Raw genomic sequence first — 26,883 nt, 5'->3', positions numbered from 1 at the left:
TTTTGTCTCAGTTGCTCTGGAATTGGTCTTTTATATTGGGATGCAATGCCTTGTATATCTTGCTCACCCCTTTTTGGATGTTTATCATTCCTTCTTCATGTTATGCAATGTAGTTGTTGAACCAAGTTCTCCTTTCTTTGTAGTTCATAAAGATTTAACAATGTGAAACATTTCAGAATGCTAGTTCACTTAGTTTATAACAAATTCTGATACAAATAACTCTAAATGTCCACATGCACCATTTTCAAGCAGTGTATCTAGAACCAAGCAACCACTTTTAAAAGACCAATAGCTTATATTACTAAACCAAAAATAGCTACTTTCCAAGCGTATATGTGAAGTGGAAAGATTGCTCTCCAATATGACCTTTTAATCTCATTTTATCAGTCAATCCTATACATGCACCCAGCACTTTCGTAGCATGAATACAGGAACTTGCAATCAACACTTGCTCAAAGCAGCATTAACTAACCATAGATTTCATCATGTGTGACCTGTTCCTGGCCTCATAGGGTCATTTCTTTGTCAGCTGGAGTAGTGAGATGAAGGTTTCTCTGGTTGTTGGGGGTGTTGGTCATGTGGACTGTTTGCCTTTTCTGTTACAAACATAGCCAAAGACAACTCCTACTTCCTCACTGGGATGCTGTTGTTCAGAGTATTTCTAAATGGAGTCCTTAATGGTATGGTTGTGCTTGAACAAAAAAACCTATTCGCTACATAACATCAATAGTGTGTAAAAGTGCCCGGAAATATGCAACATGATCAATGTGCCGTCCTTCAGTCCCAAACATCATGGCATGGCGAGCCGCCGTCAGATGGAACGTGTAAAGAAGGCGGTCTTTTCTTAAATCAACAGAAGACCCTTATTTTGGACTACTTCATGTAGTACCTTCGCCGAAGACCCCTCAGCATGGTCCTTTCCGTCTGCTACTCGCTAGGAGCCATCCCCATATTTACATTTGGTTATCCCCAGTTTACGGCGGCTGGGGGTTGAAGGAAGTAGGTGTCATTTGAACATTGGGAGGGACACACATTGAGCTGGGAGTTAGGGGAACCTTCCCCAAAGGACGTGTCACTGTCAAACACAGCAATGTTCCAGGTGACCATTGAATATAACAGAATAAAATGTCCTTAGGCTCTTAGACATTCTTTATTGACTTCACATATTTATTCTCCCGTTGTTCAACTTTTCTGATTTATTATAAACCCTTGCTGAGTGAACACGCACACAAAGGATTTACTTTCCTGTACTCTTTGTGTGTTGAGTTTTAGGAATTGTTTTTTTTATATATAAAAAAAAGATCCAATGCTGAAGCAAAATAACCACCCTTTTTGAAGGCATTGTTCTGTCTATCAGGAAAATTTTAGGAGGTTTTCAAAATAAAAGTAATCTGCTTATTCATGTTTTTATTGGGGGGGAGACCAATGCCCGTGTCCTAAATATTGAACCCATACACCAAATGTTCGCCTGCTTTCTCTTTCATTATTTATTTCTTCTTTCTCTTTATCCTACTAAACTTGTCGATTGACAAAGACATTGTGATGTTTAGATTCTCAAACTATATCCTATGCATCTCCTAGCACTATAACAGGACAAGGAAGACTTTAATCCAAGCCAATGATTTCAAATGGGGGCAGTTTTCTGTGGCTCAAAAAGCAAAGTAAATATGGCTGATATATTGTATGTTATGGATGTGTAGTGATACCATAGTAGTCCCCTACATAGGCATCATCACCTAGACCACATACAGAATAAAGGAAACCTAACTGGATGTGAGGTAGTTACCCGGACATTGTTTAGGGTTTATTCATGAATATGCTTTATTAACTGTAGAGCGCTGTGCTTTTATTTAGCCTCCCAGTTAAAATTGCATTGCAATTGTGATGTGGATGATCTTAAAATTGTTCAGCCAAATCATAGAATCACAGAATATATGTAGACAACAGTCCTACATAGGGATGCAAATTATCGAGTAATTCATTAATCGATAGTTGTTTCATCTTATCGATCGATGATCGATTAATTGATAAGCGGCAATTCTTCTGAGAAGCTGAATTTCCTTCTGAATGTGACACATTTAGGTGGTAATTCAACGAAGTCGTTTAGTTGTTGTACTTTAAAATACTTCCACATATTGTGCATTTGGCGTCTTTGTCGTCATTAACCAACTTAAAGTGTCTCCATACTGCACTCCGTTTTGCCCTCTTCATCGTTTGTCTTGTCCTGCCGTGTTCCAATACCCATACTGTCCGTACTTACTAGCCAAAATTTGAGTACGCAGTACTCCAATTCAGATCCGGCGAAAAGAAGTATACTTCAAGGACCCGGATGCCGTACTCAAAACGGGCTAATCGTGAAGTGTGGATCGAAGGACACTCCCCGTACTCAACGGCAGCCTTCTTAGCTACGTAGCAGAAGAGGCGGAGCCAGGCTGAGCCAAAGTCGGCGCATTTTCCACATAGCCTGCATTAATAGTCATTTTGTAGTTTTTATAGTTTTTATAGCTTTTTATAGCTGCTAGGCGTAAAGAGTTCACCGTTCAAAGCGGGATGTTTATTGCGGGGGAGGAGCCACGGCGGCAGTCGTGATCGTAATTTCCGGTTAGTGCACCACGGAGTACTCGATTTGGAACAGCACTCACATCTGAAAAATTAACGTAGTAGCCAGTGCGGATAGTATACTTCCTTTAAGTATACTCATGGAAGTACGGGTATTGGAACACGGCCCTGCTTTGCTTGTGTTCCCGCTTGTGTTCCCGCGTGTGCGTCAAGTACGTCTGGCGTCAAGTGCGCCCTCACGTGGACGGTTGCGGAATTACGGGTTAAAATGCGATTAATTGCAAGTAATTTATTTTAATCGAGTAATCTCTTATCGACAATTAATCGATAATCGATTAATTGTTTGCATCCCTAGTCCTACAGTATTAATGGAAATCTATACAGACATGTACAGTATGTACAATGCAGACTAGAGCACATTGTATTTGATATGGTAGTATTCCATTTCCCTGAACACAGCAGATGTCTCACTGGCAGGAAAAGATAAGTCATTGTTGTTGTGTATCGGTTAACTAGCATCACTCACGTACTCAGAAACATTAGATGAAGGGATCACTGGTCATGCACGGATGTGGCGGACTTCAAGATAGCTTCAAATGTCAAAATGGTTGGACACGTGATACAAATGTTGTCAAACTGAAGGCCCCTAATATGGTTGAAAACTACATAAGTCATTTGGCATTATTGTCCAATTTGCAACACAATTAGAGCTGCCAATATTGCCCACATCTTGTTACTTGGAATCAATAAAGTTTGACTTGGTATGAACATTACGCCGCAACTCACTATGACGTACCAATATGTAGTCACACATTATGGATCAGTGTGGTGACTTGTTACATTGTAACAAGGACACTGTAGTGAAAGGTTCTACTGCCTCAGCTGCAATGGTGCAAGGCAGACTGGACCAAGTCACTGGATTGAGAGATTTTTTAGCTGCCAGTCCCCTTTCTGGTATGATTGGAAGAACATATTCATAATTTATGTTATCCAAACTACCTTCGTCCCTGGCTAATGTTGAAGGCACACATGGCTGGTATGACGTGAACCTCCCAGGAGCCTGTGGCAACCTGTGTCCCCACCGGCAGCGTGGTCTCACCCCATAAGCCCTCGATATTGAGCCCATGGGCGGGTGCCGCGTTGCAGCCAATAGGCAGTGTTGTTGATTCCTCGGTATTACGCAGTGGTATCAAGAACTACATCATGAAATCAGATTCACAACTGGGAAGGGTTGTTTCCCCATAAAGGCCAAACAATTTACTTTCCGATCTGAAAGCATTTGCAACATTGGCGCATGTCATTGGCACAACAAACCTTGGTTGAAGGTTGAGAGAAACCAATACTGTCACAGCACATTTTACTGGGGTTGGTGTAACGGTGATGGGTATGATTTAAGAGCTTTAATTTGAGTGTAATTTGTTAGCAAAAGCATAGCCATCCATCCCCTACTCACTAATAGCTTGAGGATGGTTAGGCCTTTTCTAAGAAATAACACTCAAATAAAAGCTCTTAAATCATGCCTATGCCCTCTCAAGCAAACCAACATCCTCACCTTCTGGTCTACATGAATATCTATTCATTCATACATTGTGTTTGAAGACCTTGGGCCCTATCTTGCATCCGGCGCAAATGACATTAGTCACTGGCGCATGTGTCGTTGCTAGTTTACAACTGGCGCAGAGCGTTCTTTTCCCACAACCGCCACTCGCCGTTCAATTAGGGATTGATCATGGCGCAAACGGTATTTTGCCGTTTCTGAATACCATTGCGCTACTGACCAGGAAATACCTGGTTTAAAGTCAGTGGCGCGTTGTTCAGATGCTTTTTTAAGGGCGCATGCATACATGCGCATGCGATGCATACGGATTGCTTGTGCACCTCGCGCATACACTTTGCTCCTCCCATCTACCTAGCCGCACATTCTTGGTAAATTATTTGGGAAAGAACAGCTGATGCAGCGGTAATAAGTTGTACTTTTAAATCAATGCATCTGCAAACACCGTACAGCAAACACATATTTTCTTGACAGAGACATCGTGTAGGCCTACATGCCCATAACTTTTAGGATTGATGACTATTTGATCGTGAAAAACATTGTTTTACCGCGAGTGAGTGTTAAAAAGAATGAATGAATGCGGGCGCGCGTGTGTGCTCTGTTTAAACACACGCAAACTAAACACGTAACGCATAATACAATCAATGGCAATGTCTATTACCGCGGGGACACATGCATATTAGGATAGCATACAATACTGATAAGAAACAATGTTTATAATGTATTGCGTATATCATTAAATAGAACCACAGTTACCGCATATCATATGTTATATCATATACGTTTTCTTTGACGAAATTTATTTGAGGACTCAGTATTTCTGAAGTTGTGGAAGAAAACCCCTTATTCCATGTGTGAATTAGGCCATATTATTTGGCAATAAACTGAGCCATTTGCAGTTTGAAATTCATGTGCATCTGTCTCATCGGAGACTGCAGACGCGCTGTCAAAATATCAACTCGTCCGATTCAAATGCGCTCATGGCTCTTAAAGGGGATGGGAGCTGGCACTCTCATTGGTTTGTTGGACGTTACGCCCAAACCACACCTACGGGTAACTAGGCTGCTTCAGACCAACCCTTTTGACACTTGCGCCGCGACGCAAGTGTCATTTATCCGCCTGTAAAATAGCGATAGCGCCGTAGAACCGCCCACAAAGCTACTTGCGCTTTGCGCTTCCCACTTGCGTTTCAGACCGTTAAAATAGGGCCCATCGTGTGATGACAGCAAAATACTTTTGAGCAAATACTTGCATTGTGTCCCTGCATCCAGGCCATAAGGATTGATTAATGGGAATAGGGTGTTAGTTATTGTATCATTATTCTGATCACATGCCATCACTATGCAACCTTGTTTAAATGTTAAGCTAATGTGACTTTAGATGTTACACACTTTGTCCAGTATGTGTATTCAAGTTCCCAAACCATTTTGGTATTATTTATTAAAAGTTTTAGTTTTAAAACTTTAAAAACTTAGTTTTAGCTGCAACAAGGCTTGTCTAGTGCGCATGAAAAACTGATGTTAAGCCAAAACCAAAACCAAATCCCGAACCCTACCAACGATATTTGTAAGATACAATCCTGACATTGTGCCAGAGCATTGTTGATTCCTGTGTCTGTGTTGTTCTGACTGTCATCATTGTTCCTCTTTCAACTCCAGGAACAACTGGGGAACAAGCGAGAACCGCAACCATGGTGGCGTTGTCACTGAAGATCGGTGTGGGGAACGTGGTTAAGACCATGCAGTTTGAGCCCTCCACCATGGTGTTTGATGCCTGTCGCATCATCAGGGAACGAGTCCCTGAAGCCCAGCTGGGCCAGCGTGAGTACTGCTCCTTTTCCAATGCAATCTGCCTTTTTGTCTTTCTGGTAAAAAAATAAAATAAAGAACCAAAACAATAGTTTTTTTTCTATTGTTCTGTTGTTGGGGTGGCATGTAGCTCAGGAGGTAGAGCGGGATCCCCGGCTCCTCCTAGCTGAGTGTCGCGGTGTGCCTGAGCAAGGCACCTCACACTAACTGCTTCTGACGAGCTGGCTGTCGCCTTGTGTGTTGGGCTCCGTCGTCTTCACCTTTGTGAATGTGTGCAATGAATCAGTGAATATTGGGCATTTGAGTGGCCACTGGTTAGACATTTACCATTTACCATTTTCACATGGGATTCATTGAAGCAGTTTAATGAGTTTCCACACTATGGCCAGCCCAGGGCTCAGGTTTAACTCATCCCTGTGCTAAGGTAAGCCCAGGGCTGAGAAGTGTGCAACATGTGTCCTCATGAAGAATGCACTGGGACTGGTTGATGCGCTGTAAGCAAACATTTAAATCCACCTCTTGGGTCGCTTTGTGTCGTGTTGACTAAAACAGCCTTGGTTGTTTACGTAACTGGTTTGAGCGAAGCGCTCTAAACATGGCCGCCCTCTGGGTGTACTGATCATAACTGGCCATGCGACTCAATGAGTGGGTTTAAATGTTTGTTTGGCAGCCTATCAACAATGTATCAGTGCTTTTTTCACTAGGACATGAGCGTGTGTGCAGCTGTCAGAATGACCAGTGGGTCAGTGTGGTCCCCAGCTATCCACGATGCTGACAGTGACTCATAGGCAACATGTGGTCATACATGATCACACAGAGCACAGGAGACCCATATGGGGCTGGAACCAACACAGGGAAGGGCTTAGAACCATTCAGAGGGGAAACCACAATGAACACCAACGCAGACACATGGATTGTATAGTTTGATGGTGCAGCGTTTGCCCTGATGTTGGTCCTGGTGAACAAATCACCACTAATTGGTATCTCTGGGCAGAGCGGACCTAGCGAGAACTCCTAAAATAGAAATGCCTGCTTGAGGTGAAAAGTGTTTGCAGAAGACGACAATGAAAAGACTTGCTGTGCCTTTTTGCAGCCAACGACTACAGTCTGTTCTTGTCGGATGAGGATCCCAAAAAGGGAATCTGGCTGGAGGCAGGCAAGGCCCTGGACTACTACATGTTGAGGAACGGGGTGAGTGAAAAGACCTGCAAACTAACATACATCAACATAGTATAATCTAAGATTGATAAAGCTGTGTAGCTCTTAGCTTGCTGTCTCTGACCAGTCTGGCCCCCCATTTGAAATGTGATAGTGATGTGTATCACTGTTGAACCTTTACTAATGTATACCGCGGCCTCCAGGACACCCTGGAGTACAAGAAGAAGCAGCGTCCCCTGAAGATCCGTATGCTGGACGGAACCATCAAGACCGTCATGGTGGACGACTCCAAGATCGTCAGCGACATGCTTATGACCATCTGTGCCAGAATAGGTCAGCACGTCACCTTTTTGTTCCTGGTGCCACACTTTGCCCGTCTAAAAATCGATATTTTTACATGTATAATGCATTATTTTTAATGTCTGGTTTATATTTCGTTTCTAGGAAAGTGAGTGGAGGGGCAATGGGGAAACCTGGTGTTATTAATCGATTGTTTGTTTTATGGAAGGAGTTGAGTTCTGCGATGGCGTCGTCTAGCCGTTTGTTTTAACCTCACTCCATTTTACATGTAGGCATCACAAACTATGACGAGTACTCCCTGGTCCGGGACATGGGCGAGGAGAAGAAGGAGGAGACCATGGGGACTCTGAAGAAGGACAAGACCTTACTACGAGACGACAAGAAGATGGAGAAGTTGAAGCAGAAACTGCACACAGACGATGAGCGTGAGGCCCTTCTCGATCATCTAACATCACGTAAACACTGTGGTTGATCCAGACCGTTAGTAAGCCATGGATCCCCCTCTCTAGTGAACTGGTTGGACCACGGCAGAACACTGAGGGAGCAGGGTGTGGAGGAGTTCGAGATGCTGCTGCTGAGGAGGAAGTTCTTTTATTCGGACCAGAATGTCGATTCCAGAGACCCGGTCCAGCTCAACCTGCTCTACGTTCAGGTCCGTCCCTCACTGAATCACTATCACTACCTCACGACTATCATAGAAGCTAAAGCTAAACCAATGTTATTCATTCATCTGGGATTATTTGAAGATTTGTGTGTATTTAAAGTGTTATTTGATGTGAATTACACAGGTTCAGTCATTTCCCTACAGGGGAAATAGAAAGAGTATTGCAATACAAGATCAGTGTTTTAGTGTGTACTATTCATTGAGATGTTGTTTAGTCATGCTTATTTATTTGTTCTTTCTTGTGCGTCGTGTGTGTGTGTGTGTGTGTGTGTGTGTGCGCACGTGTTAGGCCCGTGATGACATCCTGAATGGATCCCACCCAGTTTCCTTTGAGAAGGCATGTGAATTTGCTGGCTTCCAATGTCAGATCCAGTTTGGGGACCACAATGAGATAAAACATAAACCGGGATTCTTGGAGTAAGACATGTGCATTATTTACTGAAGTTTGACCAACACATGGAAACTATTTATTATAATATGTTATAATGTCTGGTTGGTTAGCCGTTTTAATAATTCTGGATCCAACATTTCCCATTTATTAGTTTAAAAGAGTTCCTGCCAAAAGAGTATATTAAGCAGAAAGGAGAGAAAAGGATCTTCCAGGTAAGAACTGGGCTTTTTGGTCTTGACATTCCTGTGCAGTCAGCGTGTTTACATGCTCTCTAGAAACCAGGTAGTAACCCGGTTAAGTAAATGGCATGTAAAGTGGTTAACCGGTGCTCCCTCATGTCAGTGTACCAGAGAGTTAACAATGCAATGACATGTTTTGTTATCAGGTAATCTTGTTTTTTTTTGCTTTTGAAGCAGTGATTCATAAATATTTTTAATTTAAATAAAATTGTAAACTAAGATTCCAACTAATGTGTAATTGTTTTGTAATTGAAGTAAATGCATAACGTGGAGAATGAAATGGTACAAATTGACAACTTATTTTCTTTGAAGGCACACAAAAACTCCCAGAATATGACAGAAATCGAGGCTAAAGTCAGCTACGTCAAGCTCGCTAGGTCTCTCAAAACGTACGGCGTGTCCTTCTTCCTTGTGAAGGTAAATCCAGGACACTAAAGCTGGCACACACGTTGGCCAGGATTTAAAATGATGTCACCTGACATGTGATGACACACATTCTAACGTTTACCTTGGTCCAACCTTCTGCAGGAGAAGATGAAGGGGAAGAACAAGCTGGTGCCGCGCCTGCTGGGCATCACCAAGGAGTGTGTGATGAGGGTGGACGAGAAGACCAAGGAGGTGATCCAGGAGTGGAACCTGACCAACATCAAGCGCTGGGCCGCCTCCCCAAAGAGCTTTACTCTGGTGGGCCTCCTGTTTGCCTATCGATGGAAATGTTCTTAAATCAAATAGTGAGGGTAATCTTCATTCAATAGTTGATCATTCTTTCATTAATGCCGTCTCTCAACCTAGGACTTTGGTGACTATCAAGACGGTTACTACTCAGTGCAGACCACTGAGGGTGAACAGATAGCTCAGTTGATTGCTGGCTACATCGATATCATCCTCAAAAAGGTAAGTCACACGTGTGTGTCCATTGAGAATGCAAATCATTTTGTGTGTGTAAATGGCCTGTTATGATGCATTTGCTCAGTGGAGGAGATTAAAACCTGGATACCCCATTCTACTTGGTGTGTGGTATGTGTGTGTGTGTGTATAAATATATAGATAGATAGATAGATAGATAGATAGATAGATAGATAGATAGATAGATAGATAGATAGATAGATAGATAGATAGATGTGCACGTACATCATCGATTTAAAATAAAAAACACTTGAAGAATGGAAAAAATAACACTCTATGCTATGCTAAGGTCAATAAATAATAATTAATAAATATGTTCAACAAATATTGTTGTTAATGTCTACACAGAAAAAAAGTAAAGACCACTTCGGACTAGAGGGAGATGAGGAGTCTACCATGCTGGAAGACTCTGTGTCTCCTAAGAAGTAAGTACCTTCACTAGGCTAGTAGTAGTAAGTACCTTCACTATGCTAATAGTGATGTACCTTCACTAGGCTAGTAGTAATGTACCTTCACTATGCTAGTAGTAATGTACCTTCATTATGCTAGTAGTAATGTACCTTCACTATGCTAGTAGTAATGTACCTTCACTATGCTAGTAGTAATGTACCTTCACTATGCTAGTAGTAATGTACCTTCAGTATGCTAGTAGTAATGTACCTTCACTATGCTAGTAGTAATGTACCTTCACTATGCTAGTAGTAATGTACCTTCACTATGCTAGTAGTAATGTACCTTCAGTATGCTAGTAGTAATGTACCTTCACTATGCTAGTAGTAATGTACCTTCAGTATTCTAGTAGTAATTTACCTTCACTATGCTAGTAGTATTGCTATCATTTTCATTCAGTTAAATACATAACTCAGTGGTTTTCAGAGACAGTGCAGGGTTGCTTCCACCTAAACCGATCAGTTTGGACCATCTCCCCTCCGAAGGTCCACGGTCATGCAGCAGCAGTTCAACACGATGGGGCGGGTGGAGACGGGCTCGGTGGCCCTGCCCGCCATCATGCGCTCTGGCGCCGGCGGCCCAGAGAACTTCCAGATGGGCTCCATGCCCCAGGCCAAGCAGCACATCACCAGCGGGCAGATGCACCGCGGACACATGCCACCGCTGGTGAGACGGACACGGGGTCGGGGAGGGTTAAGCCTTGTTAGTCTAGATGGGGAGGCAGCTGGCTCAGGAGGTAGAGCGGGTTGGCTGGTAACCAGTAGGTTGCTAGTTTGATCCCCGGCTCCTCCTAGCGGAGTGTCGAGGTGTCCCTGAGTGCTCCCGATGAGCTGAGCATCGCCTTGCATGGCAGACTCCGCCGTTGGTGTGTGAATGAATGTGTGAATGTTAGGCAATATTGTAAAGTGCTATGAGTGGCCACTGGTTAGAAAAGCGCTGTATAAATCCAGTCCATTTTACCATTTTACCATATCAAATCGTTTTGATATGGTCAAATGTGATAACGTTTGTGATAATGTCCTCAGTGAAGTGTTTCATCATGATGGTTGTTCAACAGGCCATGAATACTTCCTTGGCATTACAACATGACAAATGTTATACATTGTTTGGGTTTTACATAAATAACACATGGATGGTTGTGTGTGTGAACAGATAATCTTACATTGAATCATAGTGATGGCTGGGGAACTGTGCAGCACGTTGTTTATGTAATCCATTTCTCGTGTCAGACCTCGGCTCAGCAGGCCCTGACTGGGACCATCAACTCCAGCATGCAGGCCGTCAACGCGGCCCAGGCGTCTCTAGATGGGTTTGACACCCTCCCAGTACTGGGAACAGACGCGGTGAGTACAGAAAACCCTTCAAACCTGACCTATAATTGTGTGTGTGTGTGTGTGTGTGTGTGTGTGTGTGTGTGTGTGTGTGTGTGTGTGTGTGTGTGTGTGTGTGTGTGTGTGTGTGTGTGTGTGTGTGTGTGTGTGTGTGTGTGTGTGTGTGTGTGTGTGTGTGCGCAAATTGTCGTTCATTCATTGATTGTTAAAAAATTTTAACACCGATTTTATTCATTCATTCTGCCCACGTTGTATTATTTTGCACATTGCAGGGTGCATTGAACTGTGCCCAGCGACCAGTACCCCAAGTCATCAGAGAACATGTGTTTCCGTTCCCAGGCCTCCCAAGCCTGGCGCAGGAACAAGATGGACGAATCCAAACACGAGATCCACTCCCAGGTGGACGCCATCACGGCAGGGACGGCCTCCATGGTCAACCTCACCGCAGGTTGGTCAACGTTATCAGTACGGACCCTTCTCACAATGCAGAGTCAACTGCTGAGATCAACTGGCACAATCAGGACTAATAACAGTACAACTAAATGTTTATTCTCATGAAACAAACCCAGATTCAGGACAGTCTTTTACCTGTATTCCGGTGGGCGGGGTTGTGTTGTGTTCTGAGTGGCATTAAAAAGGGAAATTCAGGGCGCGCACCTGTGGCTCACCGGGTAGAGCGTGTAGCATTAAGGCCCAGTCCTGATCGCAACGACCCGGGTTCGATTCCTGCCAGTGGTCCTTTGCTGCGTGTCGTCCCCTCTGTCTCCCATACCGCTTTGTCTATCTCGCGCTAATAATGCATAAAAAAATTTAAAATACAAAAAATAAATCTTTTAAAAAAAAAATAATAAAAACATTTCAAAAAGTGAAAGTCATAGCTGGTACTGGTTGAAACCTGCCGATCTCCTGATCAGTGTCCCGGGGCCCTCATACTGATGTCCTCTCGGCCCCTCAGGAGACCCAGCAGACACCGACTACATGGCGGTGGGCTGCGCCGTGACCACCATCTCCTCCAACCTCACGGAGATGTCCAAGGGCGTGAAGCTGCTGGCCGCGCTCATGGAGGACGAGGGGGCCAACGGACAGCAGCTGCTGGGAGCCGCCAAGAACCTGGCCACGGCCGTGTCCACCATGCTGAAGACGGCCCAGCCCTCCAGCACCGAGGTCTGACCACCGCGCACGGGGCTACTACCTGCTAGGCTACGGTTCTATAGCCTGCTAGGCTAGGGTTCTATAGCCTGCTAGGCCAGGGTTCTATAGCCTGCTAGGCCAGGGTTCTATAGCCTGCTAGGCCAGGGTTCTATAGCCTGCTAGGCTACAGTTCTATAGCCTGCTAGGCCAGGGTTCTATAGCCTGCTAGGCCAGGGTTCTATAGCCTGCTAGGCCAGGGTTCTTTAGCCTGCTAGGCCAGGGTTCTATAGCCTGCTAGGTCAGGTTCTACAGCCTGCTAGGCTACGGTTCTATATGGTACTAGTGTGGTGTCTTGTTGTGTCAGTTTGAGTCAAACGCTGCTTTTCTAAAATGTATTTAGATGTTTGCTTGTTGTTGTTTTTAACCTTAAGTGATAGCAACTTAATGTTCTAAGTTAAAAAAAATCTTTTTTTTTTCATTCACTGAAGTAACCTGGTTTAAGATGTGTTCTTTAATCTCTGATATTTAAGAATATAATTATCATTCAGAAATCATTGTGATGGGGTATCGTGTGCTCTCTGCTGATTCCCATTAACCACTAACTCAAACTAGCAGAGGTATACAGGGTTGGGTTGTTCCTCATCTTACCGTTGATTTGCAGCCCCGGCAGAACCTGCTGCAGGCTGCGGGGAACGTGGGCCAGACCAGCGGAGAGCTGCTGAGCCACATCGGAGAGACCGACGCCGACCCACACTTCCAGGTACTAAACCCTTCTGGACTTCTATCCTACCGTTGGCGGGCGTAACGGGCTCCCTCAGAATACAATCACCCTGGATTTGAGTCCATCGAGTTCCACATCTCAGACTTGACGTGTCATCTTTTGAAGTTTTTAATCAAGTTTTTTAGGTTCATTATGTTTGTAGGACATTGTGAGGTGGACATGAAGCAACAGTCTGGTGTCAGCATTACGTTTTGGCATTTAGCTCTCCATTTAGGACTAGCTAATCCAATGTCTTGGTTATGCAAAACATTGTGCAAAGGCTGGATTCTAAAAGTCGGTCTATCCTGCTTCACCTCTTCCTTTTTTTAGAGATCAGGCCTAAGCTTCAAACATTATAAAAAGCATTGGAATGCAGCCCAAACCTTCTTTTCTAAAAATGTTATTTATAATGATGTTACGATGTATTATTAATCTTTATTTTCGGGCCCCTGCAGGATATGCTGATGCAGCTAGCCAAGGCCGTGGCCAACGCAGCAGCGGCCCTCGTGCTAAAGGCTAAGAACGTGGCGCAGAAGACGGAGGACTCGGCCCAGCAGAACAGGGTCATCGCCGCCGCTACGCAGTGCGCTCTGTCCACCTCCCAGCTCGTGGCGTGCACACGGGTGAGTGGGCGTCGTCACTCTGCTCCACCACACTGATGAGACGTCTGGGCTCCTCCATGTTTCAATCGATCGTCACGAGTGTCTTCTTGAACACGTTTTTGTTCTAAACTACTTCTTCATCTCCTCCTCCTCCTCCTCCTCCTCCTCCTCCTCCTCCTCCAGGTGGTGGCCCCGACCATCAGCTCCCCTGTGTGCCAGGAGCAGCTGATCGAGGCAGGGAAGCTGGTGGCCAAGTCGGTGGAGGGCTGTGTGGAGGCCTCGCAGGGGGCCACTGGGGACGAGGTTTTGCTCAAGCAGGTGGGCGCCGCGGCAACAGGCGTCACGCACGCCCTCAACGAGCTCCTGCTGCACATCAAGCAGTACGCCAGCGGCGCCCACCCCATCGGACGCCACGGAGAGGCCACCGACCGCATCCTGGACGTCACGGAGAACATCTTCAGCTCCATGGGAGACGCCGGTGAGTCTCAGGTTTATGGTTAGCCCACTAACACCCAGCACAGCCAAACTTTCAAACCCTGGTATCATTGTGGTCACCAGGCGTTAACATGGCCACTGTCAATAGTGTGTTGAGTGGTGCACCATCATATGCCAACGTGTGTGCCAACACCAAACTTGCTCTCATTTATAAATGTGCGTGTATCTCCGGAGGGGTTTAGCGTAAATACATCACGTAAATATCCCCGTCTTATTCCCCAGGTGAGATGGTGCGTCAGGCACGCATTCTGGCCCAGGCCACGTCGGACCTGGTGAACGCCATCAAGATGGACGCCGAGGGAGAGTCTGACCTGGAGAACTCCAGGAAGCTGCTCTCTGCCGCCAAGCTGCTGGCTGACGCCACCGCAAAGATGGTGGAGGCTGCTAAGGTCTGTTGCAGCAGTACGCTATGATAGCATATATATAATAATGCTATAATGGATAATATAAAGACATAATGATGAGGATGATATTAGCACCTTCTATATAGCATGAATGCACAAAATACTTCACGTAACGGTTCACCCAATGGAGTAAATCAAAATAATAGCAGGCTTTAAAATCAAAATATTCTTGGAGTGTATTAATGTATTATTAGCACGAATAAGAATAACCGTCATATAAAGAGCAGAACATTTCAGATTGAAAGGCTTAAACATCAAAAGAAGGAGTTCACAATTGGCAGTCACTGAAATTAATGCTTGCTTCAAACCGAAAGTTTCAAGCTGTTTCGTTCTTCTCAAAGTCTGCCCTTGAATGATCTGCCGTCAGGGAGCAGCAGCGAACCCCGACAGTGAAGAGCAGCAGCAGAAGTTGCGGGAAGCAGCGGAAGGCCTGCGTATCGCCACCAACGCAGCCGCCCAGAACGCCATCAAGAAACGTCTGGTCAACAAGCTGGAGGTAGAGGAACCGACGGAGAACGCATTCACACACCGCATGCAGGGGGGCAATCCAACTGGCCCGCCCCGCTGTGGAAAATACTGTTCGACGGAGTTGTTCAATCACAATAGATGGATAATTCTCTGTTGACAGCGAAGAAGCGCCTAACATCCGCCTGTAGGTTGACAAATCTGCTCCTGCAACTTTTACGTTTAGGGTATTTAGCAGACGCTTTAATCCAAAGTGATTTGAAATACTTACATTTGTCAGAAGAAAGAGAAACAACAGTATACGCTGGCGCTACAGTAAGGCTGTTCATAGGACCAAGTGCCAAGCGCTAACAATCACTAGGTTAGCCCATTCCCGTATGCAACGAAGATAGCTAGGATAAGAGGCTACACAACTAAGTACTATAACTAAGTACGACGCACGATAAGTGTGTACATAAAGTGCCAGTACACACGACATGCAATAAGTAGGAAGGTTGGGACAGGGGGGCTATACCAGCCAGTCAATGCTATGCCATGTTGAGCTATGCCACCCCGTGAACTTGTCAGTACTCTGGGTCAGAGTCTGACTCTTCATTCTGATGTGGATTCTGAAGTTGGTGACCTTTGAGCCAACGTCATGTTGTTATGTCTGCGTCCTGTTAGAATGCAGCCAAACAGGCGGCTGCCGCGGCAACGCAGACCATCGCTGCGGCCCAGCACGCCGCGTCGTCCAATAGGAACGCAGCCTCTCAGCAGCAACTCGTCCAGAGCTGCAAGGTAAGCTCTCTTTCTTCTGATGCTTTCTCTCTGTATTTGGCCATGGGTTCTTCTTCTACCTTTGGCTGTTGTGACACACGTGGGCCTCACCGACGGTACTGAATCCCAATTGAAACACAATTCTCTCATTGGTTGTTGTCTCTATGTACTGTATGTTCATAACCAGAGTGAAGCCATTGATTGGGGGGAGCGATTATAAAGTGTTTTAAAGTAATTGTCCTTAAAATATATTATTGTATCTGCCTCGGTGTGGGAAGAAGATGTGGGAAGCATTTATTTATATATATCTTGTATATCTCTATACATATATCTTATGTATATTAAAAGCAGTATTGTGTGTGTGTGTGTGTGTGTGTGTGTGTGTGTGTGTGTGTGTGTGTGTGTGTGTGTGTGTGTGTGTGTGTGTGTGTGTGTGTGTGTGTGTGTGTGTGTGTGTGTGTGTGTGTGTGTGTGTGTGCTTCGTCAGGTGGTGGCAGAGCAGATCCCCCAGCTGGTGCAGGGTGTGAGGGGCAGTCAGTCCCAGCCCGACAGCCCCAGTGCCCAGTTGGCTCTGATCGGGGCCAGCCAGAACTTCCTCCAGGTACACATGCTTCACTTACAAGAATAAAATTGGAGTTTAGGTGAAACTAATACAAATATGGCATAATGAAAATCAGTTACACAGTTTCAATGAGTGAGCCAACCACACCACCAACGATGTGTATCCAAATGTGGTACATTGTGAAATGAGGGGTGTGTATAAGGACCCTTTGCTCTCCTCCTCTTCCTCCAGCCCGGTGCTAAGATGGCCACGTCGGCCAAGGCCACGGTGCCCACCATCGGAGAGCAGGCGTCCGCCATGCAGCTCAGCCAGTGTGCCAAGAACCTCGCCAGCGCTCTGGCAGAGCTGCGCACGGCCGCCCAGAAGGTAACCAGGAGCGACCCCGTGAACAGTTCACATGGTGACGGTTCAACAGCTAACGGGACCTGTCATGAAACCGCTTCGGGCAGCGTTCTTCACAGCTGCTGCATTACGTAGTAGTCTTTGTTTTTCGGTGGTTCCTGTGGTTTTTCACATCTTGTGTCTGTATGTGTTATTTGTCGGTCACAGGGTCGTGGTTTGTACATCTGTATAAAAATACACTTCCGTTCTTCTTTATTTATCAAATGAATCACAAATACAGTCTAGACAATGTTGATGTGGTAAATGACTATACTTGCTGAAAACGGCAGGTTTTGAATGGAATATCTACAGAGGTGTACAGAGTCCCATGTCCAGCCACCATCACTCCTGTGTTCTAATAGTACATTGTTTAGCTCATTGTGTTAATGGCTTAATTGATGATTAGAAAACCCTTGTGCGATTATGTTAGCACAGTTGGAAACTGTTGAATAAAAGTGTGAGTTTTCATGGAAAACATGAAATAGTCTGGGTGACTCCAAACCTTTGAAGGGTAGTGTATATATAATACGTACATCATGTATATAATTGATGGACATGTTTCAGGCCCAGGAAGCATGTGGACCCCTGGAGATAGAGAACGCCTTATCTGTGATCCGAGGCCTGGAGCGGGACATGCAGGAAGCCAAGGCGTCGGCCGGAGCTGGGCGTCTCAAACCACTTCCTGGAGAGACGGTAAGACGCTCCACTGACCGGGACTCAAAGGACGCACTGTGGAGCTTTTTCGGTTTGTGCGCCATTTTGCCAGATAAAGAATACTTAGGATCCGATCACACTGAGCCAACGTCTGTGGACCGGGGCTGGGGGCACAACTGGGCTGTCAAGTGAGGTTAACGGAAGGAAGTGATGGATTTAAGCAGATTTCAAGCTCTTGCCCTCACTGTGCCAATGGATGAGGACGGGGGAAACCCAAACCTCAATTTGGGTTTCCCCCGTCCACACCCAGTAGCACAGCACAGGCAAGAGCTCGACGTCTGGTTGAATACATTATTCCACGATGGAAAAAGGGAAACAGTCTGGTGAATGCCACCTTCTAGGGCTGCTCGATTATGGGAAAAATCATAATCACGATTATTTTGGTCAATATTGATATCACGATTATTCAAACGATTATTTTTGAGTTTGAAAACATGCATTTATTGACACAATCAATTATGACATAGAAACACGTGTAAGTATCCAAAATAAAACCTTTTTCGTGTGTAAGTGTACTGTCTGCCACAACATTCTGAATCTAACATTTGATTTTTATAAAACATTTCATGAATACAATATATTCAGCCAAATGCACTGACGAATGACTCGACTGAAATAATACATTCCCTATTTAATGTCTAGAGAACAACGGTCCCAGCATTTCTCCATAGCAAAGTTAAAAGTCACAAAGCCATAACAAACACATGGCTAATAAAAATCATATTGTTAAACAGAAATACATATACAAGATGTACTTGGCAGTTCTGCCTTAAAGAACTCTTAGTTAAAGTCTGCTATAGGAGCTTGTTATCGTTCATCAAACTGTAACGTTACTGAAACTTTAATATTCCACACGGTAGGTCTACTCCAACATGTCTGTCAACAGTCGATGCTGCTGATTGGCGGTTCACTGGCATGTCCCGCCTCCTGCCAACGGCATACTTCTTGATGCAGCACGCCTGTTAGATTGTACTCCCTCTCGCCGCATTGAATGCTTTCGCATGCGCGTCTCTTTCATAAACTTTCATAAACTCTCTAGGCCTACTGTAAAACGGAAAATGTCAAATTAATCGTTTGAACTCGATTATACGAGTTTGGAGATCGTTTGACCCCAAAATCGATATCGCGATCGAAATTCGATTAATTGCACAGCCCTACCACCTTCACATTTAAATTTAGGGCATTTAGCAGATGCTTTTATCCAAAGCAACTTACAATAGGTACATTTGCCAACCACCACCTACCAACCTATTCCGTCGCATCCTCGAGTTGTCCTGATGAAAACCGGCAACAAAACCGGCTAGACGTGGCAAAGTCCTAGCTTGATTTGAATGGCTGCCTAAGCCGAGTGTGACGTTGATGAGCGCTGGTACTCCGTACCTTGTTCTTAAAAGTTGAGACTGTTGTTACTTTTATGCGCGTCTAAAAACGCTAGAAAATCTTGACACGAGGCACAAGAGCGGACGGCAGGCCTCGTACCGTAGGAGAACATTGGTTCCACTGTGTGGTCGCCCCCATACTGTACAGTTTAATATTCCCACATTGTCATTCTTCTTATATTCATGTTTAGCAACCGCCCACTTACAGAAATACATTAGTTTTACCCCACTCAGAGTGCAAATATCTTGCTGTTGTCTGTAACCAATACCTATAATATAACATAATATTATCATGCTTTCCTGTTGATGTTCTTCAGCTGGAGAAGTGTTCCCAGGACCTGGTGTCCAGCACCAAGTCTGTGAGCTCTGCCATCGCCCAGTTGCTGAGTGAAGCCACCCAGGGCCACGAGAACTACACAGGTACACCTCTCTCATGGTCACCCAGGTCTTCTGCTTAAAGGACACCACCCTGTTTGAGCTAGTCCCCGGCCACCATCACCATGATGGTGAACCCCGTCTGGCTGACTTCTGCTAGAAGCCCTGCTTTGATTCAGGGGCAGGGCTGTGTTTCTGTCTAGGCTTTCGCTGTCTCCACCCGCTGCAAATAGATTTTGGGTGTGAAGGGAATGTTTGATGGATGTTGCAGGGTAATCCAAAACGGCCAGAACGTTTTGAACCCAAAGAAGGCTCCATGTTTCTGATGACACCATGTTTTCATCTTGTCCTACGTTTAAATAACGTTGTGCATTTTAGTCTGAAAGTCAGACTTTGTCTTTCATGTGTACATTTTATAGTCTGATGTTAGTCTTTAGTCAATCCACAATACCTTGTTTGAGGGTTTGTTTTTCCTGTAAATGCAGCACTAGTACAGCAGTCACGTCAACAGTCATCCTAGTCATCCTAATCACCCTGTTGACCTGCTGGCCTCCTCCTCTGATCTCTACCGTCTCACCTGGTTCCCCCGGTCCGTTCCCGACCCGCCCTCCCTAGGCATGGCGGCCAGAGACGTGGCCCAGGCGCTCCGCTCGCTGGCTTCCGCGGCCCGAGGCGTGGGCGCCACCGCCGGCAACCCTCAGGCCTGCGACGCCATGCTCAACTGCGCTGCGGACGTCATGGACAAGTCCGGGAGCCTGATCGAAGAGACCAAGAGGGCGGTGGCCAAGCCCGGGGACCCCGAGAGCCAACAGAGACTGGCCCAGGTCTGTGGTGGTGTGTGTGTGTGTGTGTGTGTGTGTGTGTGTGTGTGTGTGTGTGTGTGTGTGTGTGTGTGTGTGTGTGTGTGTGTGTGTGTGTGTGTGTGTGTGTGTGTGTGTGTGTGTGTGTGTGTGTGTGTGTGTGTGTGTGTGTGTGTTGTTAAGGGCATGTCAATGAGGAATGGCACTGGCATGGAATGGTTTGGGGGTTGAAAAGCCTGACATATAAGACAGGACAGAAAAGGTTTGTTCATCCTGTTCAAATAAGGGAATGTTTAGGAATGTTTAGACCTTCAAAGGGTCGACAAACAACACTTGTTTGTCGATTTATCTTAAGTGTGTGTGTGTGTGTGTGTGTGTGTGTGTGTGTGTGTGTGTGTGTGTGTGTGTGTGTGTGTGTGTGTGTGTGTGTGTGTGTGTGTGTGTGTGTGTGTGTGTGTGTGTGTGTGTGTGTGTGTGTAGGTGGCCAAGGCAGTGTCCCAGGCCCTCAACAGGAGTGTGAACAGCCTTCCAGGCCAGAGAGACGTGGACAACGCTATCCGGGCCGTAGGAGAAGCAAGCAAGACTCTCCTGGCTGACTCAGTATGTACCTTTGGGTTTGATATACTTAGCAACTTTAACTCAACACGGTAGCCTTGTTTTTGGCGGCAGGTTAAAAAAAATCCTAAATGAGCATACCGGTACTCACTAAATTGACATTTTCTGAAAAGCAATTATTCAATATAATATGATATGGTTTTTTAATGATATTTTATATTTTTACAAGATTGAGGTATCATAGTCCTGTGGCATAATACAAAGAGCAGGCAAAACACGAGTTAAACAAAATAATAGCTCATGTACATTTCGGTGACCAATTCAGCCCTTGAATTTGAGAAAGCCCTTGAGGGATTTACATGTCGAATGAAAAAAAAATGGATTAATTTGAATGCGTACATTTATACAAGTTAACTTTATTCATAATAACTGCTGTAAAACCTTGATTAGTACCATTATCCTCTCCTCATGTTACATTTCTGTGAGTAGTAATGAGGATGCTTCTCTCTCTCTCCTCTTCAGTTCCCCTCCAGTGGGAAGAGCTTCCAGGAGGTGCAGGCCCAGCTGAATCAGGCCGCGGCCGGTCTGAACCAGTCAGCCAATGAGCTGGTCCATTCCTCCAGGGGCACCACGCAGGAGCTCGCCAGGTCCACCAGCAAGTTCGGAGGGGACTTCAACAACTTCCTAGAAGCTGGCGTCGACATGGCTGGGACATCCCAGGTGAGCAGATGTTTGAACCACTCGATCATTAGGGTCATGATGAGTGAGACACAGAAAAACATTAGCAGCAGGCTTACTGTATGTGCCCATCGTTTGGGGGGTGTATGAGATAACGCAAATAGGGACGGGTCAATTGTTAAAATTAGGAATAGGTAAACATGGAGCAAAGAATATAGTGTTTTTACTGAATAGTATGTACGACGTGTACAACGTTTCTCAAAAATAAGTTGCAGCATCAATAGATCACATTATTTATTATTGTGATCTATTGATGTTGCAACTTATTTCAACATATTCTTATTTTTACTTTGTTTACTTTATCTTGTATTGCATAAACTATGTGTGGTTGTTGAGGAACCAAGCATTATAATTGTACTTGCGTACGTTTGTACGTGTGTACTACAATAAGATGTAATATAAGTGACTCTGATTCTATAACGAGTTCAATCCCCTTCTGACGACTTTGATTCTCCTCTGGTCGGACAGACCAAAGAAGATCAGACCCAGGTGGTGTCCAACCTCAAGACCATCTCCATGTCCTCCAGCAAGCTGCTGCTGGCGGCCAAGGCCCTGTCCACCGACCCCGGCTCCCCCAACCTCAAGAACCAGCTGGCTGCGGCCGCCCGGTATGCCCGCAGAGCACCACTCCCCCAGTTGACACTAGTCCGTCACCCTGACGCCTGTCAACACCTGTTCATTAGCTGGTCACATGACACATTGGACTGAAAGGCAGTGACATCTTGAGTTCATTTCCTGTGTAAATGAATGGAACTAAAAAAGAAATAGATGCTGTATAAATACGTTCCGTCACACGTGAATAAATACATACATGTATGAATGCATGAATACAATACACATACGAACCTGTATGTAACTTTGGATAATATAAAAATATTGACAGCAGGCTGCTCGGTTCTGCTTTGCTCTTCGGTTGTGGTTGTACAGGGCGGTGACAGACAGCATCAACCAGCTGATCACCATGTGTACTCAGCAAGCCCCAGGTCAGAAGGAGTGTGACAACGCTCTCAGAGAGCTGGAGGTGAGAACCGCAGCGCCTCACTTCCTGCTGTCAAGGACGTGACTATTGACACACAAACAGACTAGTCGTCTGTCATTAACAAACGGTTAAGTGTGCACACATGTTGCCATGTGTGAATGCCATATGTGGAATCCCCCCCCAACCCCCTTTGAAAGATAGGGTTAATAAGTTTTAGCTTTTGATGATTGATTTGAACAACTGCGTCAAAAATAATAATTGTTCAATTTTTTTAACCCTATCCATTATTTGATTAACATACACCAGCTGAGTTACTCTTCATTTAGTTTGGGCCTTTGGTCCGTCAGTAGAATTTGTGTTTAATATTTTCGTATTGAATACTTTTAATAAGATTTGCTGTTTGGATACCTATCAAAATGTATGTTTTGCTTTTCAAAGTAAACCAACCATGGTCATTTCCAGATAACATGCACTGGGACTGATAATCCACAATTCCAAACAATTCATTCATGTATCCGTGGCGTGACCGTTGTGCTGTTCTGTGTATAGTCGGTGCGGGAGATGCTGGAGAACCCTACAGAGGCCGTCTCTGACCTGTCCTACTTCGACTGCATCGACAGAGTCATGGAGAATTCAAAGGTAAAAAATGTTTACTGAAAAACAAAAGGGTATGTAAAGAAAATATATATATTTTGTAACGGGCATATTGTCCCATAGGAAATGCATCTCAAACACTTCAACAGTGCATACTGTATATAAATAATCCTGTATTTTTCAAATACAAATCAACACAATACAATAAGTAAAAATATATAAACAGACATGTACAAGTGTATTCAACTGTACTGTATGTTTACAGTCTGTACTGTAAACATTACAACAGACCTACAGCGAATAATGTCTTTGTGTTTTGTGACAGGTGCTTGGAGAATCCATGGCGGGTATTTCACACAACGCTAAGAACAGTAACCTGCCGGAGTTTGGGGACTCGGTCAGCGCGGGTTCAAAGGCCGTGTGTGGCCTCACTGAAGCAGCTGCCCAGGTAACAACCCTACTCTGTGTTAGCTCACAATACAACTCCCTACTCTACTCTCTATTCTCTACCACTCTCTATACAACTCTAGCTGGTGACATATTACTTCTTATCATTTGTGACTGGTCCAAGACCGCAGCTGTCAACACACATGGGACACAGAAAGCATGTGGATCCTCTAAAGTGACAGTTCTCTTGGTTGTCAGGCTGCCTACCTGGTGGGGGTGTCAGACCCCAACAGCACCGCGGGTCAGAAGGGCCTTGTGGATCCATCCCAGTTCGCCAAAGCCAACCAGTCCATTCAGATGGCCTGCCAGAACCTGGTGGACCCAATCTGCACCCAATCCCAGGTTCTTATTCCATCTGTAGTTCATATACAGTATATGTATACATACATCAGACATGTCGTTCATTACTGCATAACCTAATGTTAATTCATGCTTATATTGCCTGTGTTACCAAATCCCATTTCGTTGTATATCCACCTGTATCTAAAATGGAGCTCTCCTCCATAGGTGCTGTCAGCTGCCACCATTGTTGCCAAACACACGTCTGCTCTGTGCAACGCGTGCCGCTTGGCTTCCTCCAAGACCTCCAACCCTGTTGCCAAGAGACAGTTTGTTCAGTCCGCCAAAGAGGTGGCCAACAGCACCGCCAACCTGGTCAAGTCCATCAAGGTTGTTAGTTGGAGTAGCAACATTAGCTTAATCTGTGTCGTTTTTAATGTGTGAGCTACATGAGCTTTATGTGCGTCGTTTAAATGTGTGTGCTTTATTATCCTATTGTGTGTAGTTTCAAATGTGTGCGCTACATGAGCTTAATGTGTAGCCTATAGTTAAAATGTTTGCACTTTATTAGCTTATTGTGTGTCGCTTAGCCTATAGTTAAAATGTTTGCACTTTATTAGCTTATTGTGTGTCGCTTAAATGTGTGCACTACATTGGCTTAATATGTAGACTTTAAATATGTGCGCTACATTAGCTTACTGTGTGGATTTATAATGTGTCTGTGCGTTCTCTTGCAGGCTTTGGACGGAGCTTTTAACCCTGAGAACCGAGAAAAGTGCAAAGCGGCGACGGGGCCTCTGATCGAAGCGGTGGATAACCTGACTGCATTCGCCTCCAACCCAGAGTTCGCTAGTGTCCCCGCTCAGATCAGCCCTGAGGTACCATCCGCTCACATGTTGCATCTCTTCAACGACACAGTGTGTTTCCTCTGCCCATGTGTACTATGCGTATTGCGCTACGGTTGTGGTAGTTCAGGGCGGTGACAGACGGCATCAACCAGCTGATCACCATGTGTACTCAGCAAGCCCCAGGTCAGAAGGAGTGTGACAACACTCGTATATGTGATTAGAGCTAGCTCGTGGGTTGAGCTACAGAGTTTATTTTGTCAGAGATGGAACAAAGCCATTAGACAATTATATGATCTGCGAACAGACCTCCAAGGGGTGCCCCGTTATTGCATAATGATGGACTTCATGTCCTCCAGTGATGTTGCCGAGGCGAAGCTCTGGTTGCTATGCAACCTCGGCCGCATCACCTCCACCGAAGTTGTTAGAACGTTAATGACCAATCAGAATCAGGTATTCTGCAATGCAGAGGTATCAAAGTTGTTGTGTGTACTCTTATTGACCAATCAGAATCAGCAAAGTATTCAGCAGTTCTGGGATGTATACCATTGCATCAATCGCCTGCTCATGTCCACGGCTTGTAACCGCCAGGGCCTTGCGTCCATGGAGCCCATCGTAGCAGCGGCTAGGACCATGCTGGAGAGCTCCACCGGGCTCATCCAGACCGCCCGCTCCTTGGCCGTGAACCCCAAAGACCCCCCCAGGTGGTCGGTCCTGGCCAGTCATTCTAGGACCGTGTCGGACTCCATCAAGAAGCTTATCACCAACATGAGGTATGCACCCACGCCTCTCACACCAGCACCTCTGCAAGTATATAGGAAACACATTTTTATTTAGCAAATTATTATTTTTTTGTTATTATATTTGTTTGTTTTATTTCTATATAAATTAATTGAATAACTTTAATTATTGTAAAACTTTTCCCCCCCAAGCCATGAAGCACACATTTAACTCAGGAAAGCTGATGGCATTCTAACACATCTCCCTCAAATATTAGCTCTCAAGTCTTACCTGCAACACTGTGTGTATGTGTGTGTGGTTGTGTGTGTGTTTTTGTGTGTGTGCCTGCGTGTGTGTGTGTGTGTGTTTGTGTGTGTAGGGAGAAGGCCCCTGGCCAGAGGGAGTGTGACGAGGCCATTGACGTCCTCAACAGCTGTATCCGAGAGGTGGACCAGGCCTCCCTCGCTGCCATCAGCCAGCAGCTCAGCCCCAGAGAGGACATCTCCCAGGAGGTAAACCACGTGCACGGGGAACATTATGTTGAGCAACAATACACACGGAGAACAGAGAAGGATCTGAGCGCTCGTGTGTCTCCATGTGGCAGGCTCTCCAGGAGCAGATGATGACCTCCGTCCACGAGATCAGCAACCTCATTGAGCCGGTGGCCATCGCGGCCCACTCTGAGGCCTCGCACCTGGGACACAAGGTAACCCCTACCCCACAGCGCCTTATTTTTATTAATTTAAGTTTATTTTTATTTATTTATTCAGGGAAGGCCATTAAGAGTACGTAATTTCATTGACGCCCTGAAAACGACCTACAAATAAAAACAGAAATACAAATGTACAATATATATAAACAGTAGGTAAAAAAAACAGAACAACATTTCAATACATACAAATAATACAATACAATGGGACAATTGAGAAAGCTATTTAATACACGAGCAATCCTTATGCGACTTCATACCCTGGAACGTCTCAATTGAGGTCTGAAGTCTATGCCATCCGTCTAATCACACCTCAAACATCAGTCTAAGGTGATGTCACTGCATGGACATAGGGTTAGCTCAAAGTGAATGACCACAGATGTTTTTGTCGATTTTATGTCTTCTACTGTGTCTTCTCGATATTCAAACTGCCTCCAAAACGTTGTCTTCCTCAGGTGTCTCAGATGGCCAGATACTTTGAGCCACTGATAATGGCGGCTATTGGCACAGCGTCTAAAATCGTCAGCAGCCAGCAGCAAATGGCGGTGTTGGATCAGACTAAGACCCTGGCAGAGTCCGCACTGCAGATGTTGTACACGGCCAAGGAGGCAGGAGGCAACCCCAAGGTAAACACGACGCACACTGCCTGTGAAGTGCTGGGCTCAGACGCTACTGCCTTTTATTGTACTTTTTGTTTTGTGCAGAAAGACACAATCGACAGACACGTATCACTAAGCTCAAACAATACAACAACACACAAAAAGAAATAAGACAAATATCCAAAACTATGAAATATTCCCCCAAATTTTTTTTTTTATGATTGATGGTGGTG

General features: G+C 45.1%; 1 protein-coding gene across 1 annotated transcript in view; it reads left to right on the top strand.

Moving 5' to 3' along the window:
- Positions 1–26,883, top strand: part of tln1 (talin 1) — a 45,636-nt gene that overhangs the window by 3,493 nt on the left and 15,260 nt on the right. Inside the window, exons 2-40 of the mRNA XM_056589186.1 lie at positions 5,773–5,934; positions 7,016–7,113; positions 7,284–7,413; positions 7,653–7,805; positions 7,890–8,032; positions 8,334–8,461; positions 8,587–8,647; positions 8,987–9,091; positions 9,203–9,358; positions 9,467–9,568; positions 9,929–10,005; positions 10,516–10,696; positions 11,260–11,373; positions 11,701–11,809; positions 12,317–12,525; positions 13,154–13,252; positions 13,708–13,875; positions 14,038–14,332; positions 14,572–14,738; positions 15,121–15,249; positions 15,882–15,995; positions 16,462–16,575; positions 16,768–16,902; positions 17,482–17,610; positions 19,328–19,430; positions 20,001–20,209; positions 20,666–20,785; positions 21,263–21,460; positions 21,947–22,086; positions 22,406–22,499; positions 23,007–23,096; positions 23,377–23,499; positions 23,697–23,840; positions 24,006–24,167; positions 24,515–24,655; positions 25,214–25,395; positions 25,722–25,854; positions 25,947–26,048; positions 26,507–26,677. Coding sequence (XP_056445161.1) covers positions 5,805–5,934; positions 7,016–7,113; positions 7,284–7,413; positions 7,653–7,805; positions 7,890–8,032; positions 8,334–8,461; positions 8,587–8,647; positions 8,987–9,091; positions 9,203–9,358; positions 9,467–9,568; positions 9,929–10,005; positions 10,516–10,696; positions 11,260–11,373; positions 11,701–11,809; positions 12,317–12,525; positions 13,154–13,252; positions 13,708–13,875; positions 14,038–14,332; positions 14,572–14,738; positions 15,121–15,249; positions 15,882–15,995; positions 16,462–16,575; positions 16,768–16,902; positions 17,482–17,610; positions 19,328–19,430; positions 20,001–20,209; positions 20,666–20,785; positions 21,263–21,460; positions 21,947–22,086; positions 22,406–22,499; positions 23,007–23,096; positions 23,377–23,499; positions 23,697–23,840; positions 24,006–24,167; positions 24,515–24,655; positions 25,214–25,395; positions 25,722–25,854; positions 25,947–26,048; positions 26,507–26,677 — 5,358 coding nt within the window. The 5' untranslated portion in view covers positions 5,773–5,804. The remainder of the gene's footprint in view (positions 1–5,772; positions 5,935–7,015; positions 7,114–7,283; positions 7,414–7,652; positions 7,806–7,889; positions 8,033–8,333; positions 8,462–8,586; positions 8,648–8,986; positions 9,092–9,202; positions 9,359–9,466; positions 9,569–9,928; positions 10,006–10,515; positions 10,697–11,259; positions 11,374–11,700; positions 11,810–12,316; positions 12,526–13,153; positions 13,253–13,707; positions 13,876–14,037; positions 14,333–14,571; positions 14,739–15,120; positions 15,250–15,881; positions 15,996–16,461; positions 16,576–16,767; positions 16,903–17,481; positions 17,611–19,327; positions 19,431–20,000; positions 20,210–20,665; positions 20,786–21,262; positions 21,461–21,946; positions 22,087–22,405; positions 22,500–23,006; positions 23,097–23,376; positions 23,500–23,696; positions 23,841–24,005; positions 24,168–24,514; positions 24,656–25,213; positions 25,396–25,721; positions 25,855–25,946; positions 26,049–26,506; positions 26,678–26,883) is intronic.

Source organism: Gadus chalcogrammus, chromosome 4 (genome assembly GCF_026213295.1).
Source record: "Gadus chalcogrammus isolate NIFS_2021 chromosome 4, NIFS_Gcha_1.0, whole genome shotgun sequence".
Classification (NCBI taxonomy): Eukaryota; Metazoa; Chordata; class Actinopteri; order Gadiformes; family Gadidae; genus Gadus; species Gadus chalcogrammus.
Note: the sequence above shows the minus strand (reverse complement) of the source record. Positions and strands in the feature narration are given on the sequence as shown.